General features: G+C 38.5%; 1 protein-coding gene across 1 annotated transcript in view; it reads right to left on the bottom strand.

Moving 5' to 3' along the window:
• Positions 1 to 2,145: 2,145 nt before the first annotated feature.
• Plcxd2 (phosphatidylinositol specific phospholipase C X domain containing 2) overlaps positions 2,146 to 9,396 on the bottom strand; it is a 46,968-nt gene continuing 39,717 nt past the window's right edge. The window contains exon 4 of the mRNA XM_010630150.3: positions 2,146 to 8,548. Within this exon, the coding sequence (XP_010628452.1) occupies positions 8,389 to 8,548 (160 nt within the window). The 3' untranslated portion in view covers positions 2,146 to 8,388. The remainder of the gene's footprint in view (positions 8,549 to 9,396) is intronic.

The following is a 9,396-nucleotide window of genomic DNA, read 5'->3' as shown; positions in this document are numbered from 1 at the left end:
CACACACACACACGTACACACACACACACTCACAATCCAGGACATTCAGGCATCCTAACTTGAGGAATGAGAAAAAGGAATTGCTTTCAAAATTTAAGAAGTGGGGTTTGCTCATTGCATTCCATTTATACTCAGCACAGCCATATATGGGACTGACTCCAAGATATTTATTTCCCCAATTTAAATTAAATTGCCCTCAACCCTGAAAAAAAAGAACAATATGGAGATTATGTGAGCATGGGGGTGGGGGGCTTCTGTAACTCTTTGGTTGCCAGTCTTAGGCAAAAGTGTGTGGTAGAATCAACTGCATTATTTTGTTTTTTTTTTCAAAAACTGGAAAAGATCATACACTTACATTATTCCATAGCGTCTTCACAAGGTGTTCTTTAAAAGCCTTAGTTAAATTTATTTTGAAATGAAACTTTTTATCATTGAACATTCTGAATCCCTTGCCATGAAGAGACGGTAACTATAACATAAATATAATACAATGTTATTGTTAGCTAAATACTATTGCTTTTTTGATGAATAAAGGAGAGACAAGTTTTACCAATAAATTGAGACTTCCCTCTTAATTAGTCTGAGTTGACTTGTGATTACCGATATTGTTAGTTAAGGTGAGGTCACCTTCTACTCCAGATCTTCATGTATACCACAAATGGCATCATTCCCACTCTTGGAGAAATTCAGATTAGGTCGACTAATTTCCCAATCAGCTACACACCAAAATACATATTTCCATTGACTTCTGAGATATAGCCTAAGAAATAAGAAATCAGAATCTCCAAGGATTGGATCTAGAAATATATATTATGAAGACTTTCAGATGAGGAAGCTTCCAGAGGTGGGAACCTGGGACAAATGCTGGGAAGTCATCTTTGGTGTCTTCTTCATATTCTGTTCATCTCTTTGCTGCTGCTGATCACTCCCTCTCATCTACAAAGAGAGAGAGGGACACAGGGAGAGGGGAGGAAGGAGGCAGGGGAGGGGAAGAGGAAGGGAGGAGAGGAGAGGAGAGGGGCTCAGTTTAAGCACTCAATACCATCCAGTTCCTTGACCTTCTGCTGCGAGGCCCTGTAACCCTGCCACACAAAGGCCTTTCACATTCTTTCACGGTCTGAACAGACCTGCATTGTCCTTCATTGATTAGATCCTGCTAAATAATTCAATCAACTCAAAAGTTACCAGTCAATCATGTTAAAAGGATTGTACTGGATGCTATTGGAGAAGGTAGGTGCAAAGTCATAGCCCTAGTACAAGACTACTGAATAATAGATACTACTGAATATTTCCTATGCACCATGTTCTGTGCTAAAATGCTTTGCATACATGTTGTTTGGTTTTCTCTCTATTTGGTTTACCACCTTCACAGGGCTGATTAGTGCATTATTTTATATACGTAGAAATAGATACAGAATTTACCTAAGGTCACAAAACCAAGATGTGATAAAGTTGGAAAAGAAACCCAAGTCTGCTCATCTATTTGTATAACCTTACCGTAATATAATAATCTGTGATTAGATATTAAGGAGATGCATAATGCAAGAGCTCCATTGCCATAGAGGAAGTGTTTCAACTGAACTGGACATTCAAAAATAGAGGCAGAACAGCAGTTTCCTGTGTAATTACACTATACAGGTCATACTGGCTTTGCTTACAGTTGAATCCAGTCCTATCTACATCTAATGATCTATCATTAAAAACAAATGAGAATTACTCAAGTGATTGATAAAGCCAACCAGAGACAGTATGGTAGTTTTACTAAACACTAACTACATATAAGGGCAGAATTTTTTTCTATGATATTCATAGTATTTTGTCATATAACTATATTAAATATTACAATATAGCTATGGTTTATTACATGTACATACAAAATATTATTGTTAATTACCTCTTCCAATGTTTGACTATAATAAATATTACTTGGAATTTGATCTCTGCTAAAGTCATACAAAATACTTTTAGTATCAATCCATTATTTTTGTAGGGGATAAAGCAAGAAATAAATTCATTGAAATTAAGTGCTGTTAGATATCCTATTGAAAAGAATTAGGAATATAATATTGAAATCTTCATTGCAACAGAAACTGCAGGTCCATTTTTACTGTGCACATAAATACATATTCTCAGCATTGCTCTATTTCTGGGCAGGTGGCAACAACTCAAATTAATGTGGGCTAGACATGATGGTCAAATGAGATTACGGACTTCAGTAAGGTCTGGTGCACGCTTAGTGTAGATAACAGGTGTTAAGGATGGGCCTGGAAAAGCATGGGACACATACATTTCATGCACAGCTCCTGCTGGAGACTGCATGCATTTGTAGCTAGACAGGACTGAGAAGGTTTTCATCCAATATTGCATAATAAGGTATTTTATTGACATCAAGTCCACAGCTCTTTAAGTCAGAAGTAGACAAATAATAAAATGTTCATTTACACAAAGGAAAAATGCAGATCAAAGTTTTATATTTCATATTAGATTGAAGCCCATTTAAGTCATTCAAATCAAATACAAGAAAACACATTATGTCATGGTATGTATTAACATTTTTTCACAGTTAAAATGAGGTATTCAGCTTAACAATGTTCTAGGCTGAATTAAACAGTTTAATCGAGGTTACAAGAAAGAAGAGATATATTTGAACAATTATATCCTAAAGGGAAAAAGGACAAATTTAATGTGTGTGGATAATTAAGCCACACAATACATTTTAAGAGTATTCAGCAGTACATATGCAAAATTTTTATCCTAACTTTAAATTGATATAATTTATTATTTTAACTTAGTAAACATGCACTCTAGTGTAAATGAGTAATAGAAGACAAAATGTAATACTTGTTATAGTATTTATCAGATACATAAATTATCTGATTTGACCAAGACTTATTTTCACTATGACAATTTCTGTATTTTTAAAGTGTTGATCAGTGAAGCTAAGTGTTGCAGTTGGCATATACACAATATAAATAATGCATACACGATCTGTATTTAATATTTATTAATATTGTGGTGTAAATTAATATAATAGCAGCAAGGCAGTATTACTTCTGCGTATGTTCTAAATTTATCATATTGATACTATCTATTGATTCTTAATTGAAGTGTTATTAGTGCTATGAACTAATAACAGATGTAAAATCGCAAATGTACAGAGAGCTACTAAAGGCCTATATTTGACCGTTCAAAGTGCTGTGCTTCTTATTGGGCTGAAACTTGTGAGCAAACCTGTGCTTTTTGATTTAAGTATTGATCCCAAGTTCTGGGTTCCAGTCAAGTACAGTTCTAATGCTGGAGTAGGGGTGAGAAGTGGAATAATTCATTTGAGAAGACAAAGGAGCCAACAACCACTGTGACAGAGGGTGCTGGATATTGCGGAGTGCATGTGTGTCTTCTGCTATCATCCTGTGCTTAAAAGTAACTAGCAGGAGATGGAGGATGGCTAGAAGACAGAAGAAAGTAGTATCCTATGAGAAGATAGGAAGAAAGGACACAGAAAATGCCTCTAGACCATCAGTGGGGCTCCTTAATAGGCTGTGGGACTGACTCCCAGAAGAGAGAGGGGAAATATTTTACCTAAATTATTTGCATTAGACGTGAATTTGATCATGTAAAGGTACAAGATCCCAATGATGAATGTAACTGTATTATAGACCTAAAATGTACCAATAAACTCAATGAAGAAAAAGAAGTGAATTTGAAAAGTTCTAAGAACAAGTTTTGTTGGAGAAGGTGCTAAAATACTATAAAGATGCTAACATACTGTATCCTTAAAGCAGGATAGCATTAGAATATTTTCACAGTGTATAAGACTGTGCTATTTTAAGGAAAAATCATTAACATTTTCTAGTGTATATTCCTAGGTCACTGTTTCTAATAAGAAGGTTGGGGAGTCTAAGGCTAAGGAGATAGCGGTTCTCTTGGGGGCAGTAAAGAGCTAGTCAAAGTGTCTGGAAAAAAGGGTAAAGATTCCCAGCAAACCACCTGTCATTTTATCTGTTCACTCCTGTGTGTCCCAAGGAAACGTTTGTGAGCCACAAAGCTATGGGACCAGCCTGAAGCAGAGGGCCAAGATGTACTAGAAGGTCAGTGGAATTTAGAGAGATAGCCATGTCCTTCTAGTCCATAGCATAGACTTCCTGCCCATTTGCATATTTAATGCTGTCAATTTATATTTGTTTCCTCTTACCACAAGCCTATTTAGCATGCATTGGGAAAGCGTGCATCTAAGGAACCCACATGCATGTTGGTAGATTTCTTTGAGCCCTGCATATTTCATTGTACAGACCAGATATGGTACCATACCTCGTCAAGTCCTGTGAACTTACACCACACTTTTGGGAAATGAGTCCAAAAAGTATTCTCCAAATATATGTCTAGAAGGAAGAATTACAACTGTACATCCCTTGAATACAAAGTATTTAATCTAAACATTAGACACCTATCTCAGGGTACTAGTCAACTGAGGTTTGCAAAGCACTCAGCACTAATATAGCAAGCAGTATTTTTATTAAAGAGGAAGGAACTAAGGATGACAGCACAGGATCACCTGCTCGGCTAAGGGGAGGGGAGTCTCATGGCTATGCCCCGTTCACTAGTCCACAGAGGAGTAACATTACAAAGCTTCAACCGTGGCGTGAACTCAGTCCGTGATGGCCTGGTTTTGTATAGAGCCCTTTTGCTTCCCAGGAAAAAGAAATCACTCCATTTCAGCCTGGATTTCTTCTGTTTCCACTGTTAGCTTTATCCTATGCATTCTTGCTAGGTTAGAATCATGCCTCTTTAGGAGCAATTTGTTAGATCAAGAAAATCAGAGATGGAAATCCTGACACACCAGAAAGCTTCATTTAATTTCCGAATGTTGCACTATACTGTCTCAGAGAGAAACATAAATTTTTTATGTGACTATGAAGTCCTGAAAGAACAGAGTTGCAAGATTCATCATTACGTAGGCTCAGATCTTGTGCTTTTCTTTGAATTTATATAAAATACTGGATTTGAACTGTGGAGTCTCAAAATTCAGGGGTCTTGACTCAACACTAAGGAAAATAACTAAACAATTACTATCAAATTTAATATAGCAAATACATTTTTATACTGTCTTCTTAAATGTACTATTATTATAAAATACTATAATCCTTAGTAATTTATCAGTACCTTCCATCAGATCCACCTTGACCTCTCCTTCCAGTCTAAGTAAGATCTCTACTCATGAATCCAAACTTTGTAACACCGCTTTAACTTACTTGATACCCTTTGCCACAAAATCATGGTGATGTGGCCATGTTGGAGCGGTCCATGGAGCTCAGGAAAACTCAGTTGAATTTCAGAATAAATATAAGCCCAGATTCTGTGAAACTCACTGAAGTCCTCACTGGCTCAGTCACATGGCTTTTTTTTTTTTACTAAACTTGAAATTAAATCTGAGCAAACGTGAGAGCACAGTTTTGATTAGAAAAGATCATAGAACTTGTGAGAACAAGAGATGTGGTTGTGCCAACGTTCTTACTGCTGGCTGTTGCAGAATGAGTTATTAAGCTAAAGTCTGTTTTCTCTCTGTGCCATGTGCCTCAGTTCTCCTGCTTGGCCTCATGGTTAAAGAGCAGAAAGCACACATTCTTTACCACATGGGAAGCCTTCCTTGGGGGCAAAGATTCATGTTTAATTAGGGGAAAATCATAAACAATCCTCCTCTGACTTCCCAGGACTTCTGTGCAGACTTCAAATCCAAGCACTGCTGATCACCCACAGCAGCATGAGGAAGTGGGTGCCCACACTCACCACACAGACCAGGGCTTCAAGCATGCAACCCTGGAAGCATTCTGTGCCTGTGCTACTCTCGGTGACTTTTCTCTTAGGATGCAGACACTGAGGTGCACTTAAATTTCACAATCCAAGTGAAGTGCAACTATATATTTAAAAACTAAGGAAGAAAATCACGTAAACATTTCACTGAACAGTCGGCAGCCACTGGATGACACTGGTGTCCTGTGCAGATACCTGTCAACACACCTGGCCTCATAGCACCAAACATCTGGACAAAGCTGAGGCTCAAATAAAACAGAGCAGTATAATTCACCTCTTGCCTCCTTATCTCTTTGTCAAGTACCAAAGGGTGAAAAGAGGGGAACCAATTGGGTCCCTGGCAATCGACCAAGAACTTAAAAAAAAAATCAAAATGAAACAGTATGAACAAAAATAAAATCTTGAGCGTAGGCCAGGGATTTCAGAGCTTGTCACCAAGGTTTAATATCAGACTTGAAGGAAAATCGAAAAAGTAAGGGCACTCCCTTCCTCATTACTACGCAGAGAAGGCCTCACAGAATTTGACATTACTATTCCAGAAACCTCTTTGGGGAGCAATTCAAATGCAAGAACAAGGCAAGTTAAGCCAGATTTTCCCAGAGGCATTTGAGTTGTGACTTCCTTGAGCCATGGAAGTAAAAAGTCAGGGCCTAAATTACTTTACAGGAAGTAAAGACTGGAAGATCAATAGTTGGGGGGCAAGTGTGTGCCTTTAGTTGCTCACCTAAGATACTCCCCATTGAGACAAATGCAAAACTGGCTATACAAAGGACAGAAATAAGAAACTGCTGGGAGAAGGGTCCAGTGATCTTTATAAATGTGCATATCCATTCAGGATTCCAGATTTTTATTTCCCGCTTAAGAATCCAGAAGCTAATACTTCCTTAGGAATTCTGATAGGGTGGAGGGGCATCAGATTGTCCACATCCCTATGCCCAGTTTTATCTCTAGCTCCCTTCTTTCCAGAATTCTGGAGAGTCTACTGCAAGAACTGAAGAGTTCTTCAAGACCCATTTCATCTTCTGTGCCAGGATGTGGCTTGGTAGTGGCTCCTTGAATGTGGACTACATCCAAACATAGTGCTCTCAGCAGGCTTGGGTATGCGGGGTTGGGGGCACATTTAGAGCATAGCCTGAGATCACTCGCAACCTGGGATGTGTGGTCCTACTAAAGGGAGGAAGACCATGGTAGAATCTGTCCTGGGCAACAAAAGGTCAATAAGCTTCTCTGTGAATGCTCCTGAGGTAAAAAACATGGCAAATACTAACTCTATAAATAAATAAATATATAAATAAATTAACCAAAATACAAGAGGTCTCCTTATAGGCAAGTACCTCTTATCAATAAAAAAGAACCCCCCTCTTGGGTTTCAAAACTCTCATGCAGTAGTGATAAATAGGCTCAGAACAATCTATAGAAAGTAGAACAATCATGACCAGAACTGGAAATGTTCCAACACTGTGTATTTCTCACTTGATGACACACAAGTCATCCTAAATGTCCCGAGGTAGTCTTGTTTTCAAGGAGTTACAGAATGGCTCCAAAGCCACTTGGAGCTTCCTCGTTTAATGCCATCGCACTTTCCCACACAGCCCAGAAGAGCCTCCATGGCGTCATGGATGGGTGCCTGCTACTGAGCACTGTGTCCCACTGGGTCTAGGCAGGCAACAATGAAGTGCAATTCCAAGATCTGGCTGGAAGACCCTACTCCAAAGAGGTCTTGGCCAAAATGATGCAGGTGCTTACCTGGCAGTCATTTTGGGAAAAAACTAATACATTAAATCAAAGAAATCTGGCATGCAGCCAACATGCGTGTCTTTTGTTGGGCCCCACAGTGAAAAGATCTGCCATTATTGTTCTTTTCACTTTTAAGAAGGGGCCAAAAGAAATAGAAACGAATCCTTATTTTAAAAGTGAGAAACATATTCTGATACCAAGGGCAGTGGGTACTGTTTATCTGAAGAATCAAGGTGATCAGTTACCTGCACAAGCCGTGCATGAACAGTGGTAACTGAAATACTGTGGTGATAAGTAGGTCTCACTCTCTCAGGCAAGAGGTGGTGACACCCAGTAGTCCTAGAGAGAACTGGTACTGGGCCCTACCCTCTGAACCCCCAGATTGAAGTGAGAGGTACCAGGCAGGGCAGTCCACAATAATAACTAGCCATGTTTTCAACAGGAATGCCCTTCTAGTTTAGCATTCCCATGGCTCAAACACAAGACCCTGGAAGACAGTAGGGAACTAGGCCAGTCAGAGGAAATTCTATACTCCAGTAGAACTTGGAGAACTTATTTTCATAATCCATTCACCAACATAAGCCACTGGGGAGATGCTGATCTTCATCACATAAAAATGATCCCTTGGACTTAAAAGTGTTTTTTTTTTTAAGTCTCATTTGGGAAAAATGCAATTAAAAGCCTTGTAATTTTATCCAAATGGCCCGGTGAGGAAGGAAATGAAAAAGCCCTTATCCTCCTTACTCACTATACCACCACTGACTAGGGGCCATCTTCATAAGAAACCTTCAGAACTCTATCCTGAATCAACAACTTCAACATTAAATTAAACAAAAAATTAAGTCAGCATTTAGCCAAGGATCTGTCCTCTTGTAGAAGGTCATTCAGCTCAATGACAGTTGTGGCAAAGTCCACCAGGTCCACGAAGTCAGATGTGATGATGTTGACACCCATAGCTCCAGGCTTCTGAATTTTCACCCAGTCCAGGATTGCAGGAAGATTCCTACAGAAAAGTGTTGGGGAAAGAGACAAAAGAGAGAAGAGTTTAAGATTCCCCCCGAAATAAAGACAGAACATTTACATTAATATAACAAAAGTATGACAATGAAGGCACAAGCCCTCAGGGGTATGTTAATTTAAGCTTTACATGTTCATCATGGATGAAGCAGTCTATATTCGACCAGAGAATTAAAACTTTTCAGAGCTTGATGGGAAAGGAGGTTACTTACCTAGTGCATCAAAGTGATAATAACCATGTCAAGAGAAGCTTGAAACACTAAGCTGAGGACTCTAATTATTTGTACTTCCTTTGATTTTTTTTAAAGTCGTGAAAAATTTCAAACATAACACACGAAAAGAATTCCACATTAGGTAAAATTCTACCACTCGAGTCTACCATTATGGTTTAGCTATACAGTACTTCCTTGCCACATATCTACCCTCAAACTGCCTTCCCAGCAATCCATGTCATATTTTGTTATAGTCCAGTTATATCTATATAGCCCCGAAATGATTCAGCATCCATGTAACTATCATGCATAAGGTACTTGTTTCCAGCTTTGTTTTCTTCTGAAATAAAGGTTCTATTCAATAAAATACACACTTCTTAAGTGTATTCTTGGTGAAAGTTGATAAATATATGCAAATAAAGCAAACCCCTATCAAGGTACAGAGCATTACCAACACCCTAGAGAGTTCTGGCATGCGCTTTCTCAACCAGTCCTTCCTGTGTCTTCCCAGAGGCAGCACTGTGATGGTCACTCTTCTGTGAGTCTTTTCATGTATCTTAGATAAATACCAATTAATACAATTACTGTTTTATAAGGTTGGTTTACATTTATTTTTATTAGG

This window comes from Fukomys damarensis, unplaced genomic scaffold, assembly GCF_012274545.1.
Source record: "Fukomys damarensis isolate Sample0158 unplaced genomic scaffold, DMR_v1.0_HiC HiC_scaffold_24, whole genome shotgun sequence".
NCBI classification, from domain to species: Eukaryota; Metazoa; Chordata; class Mammalia; order Rodentia; family Bathyergidae; genus Fukomys; species Fukomys damarensis.
This window is presented reverse-complemented; position numbering and strand designations above follow the sequence as displayed.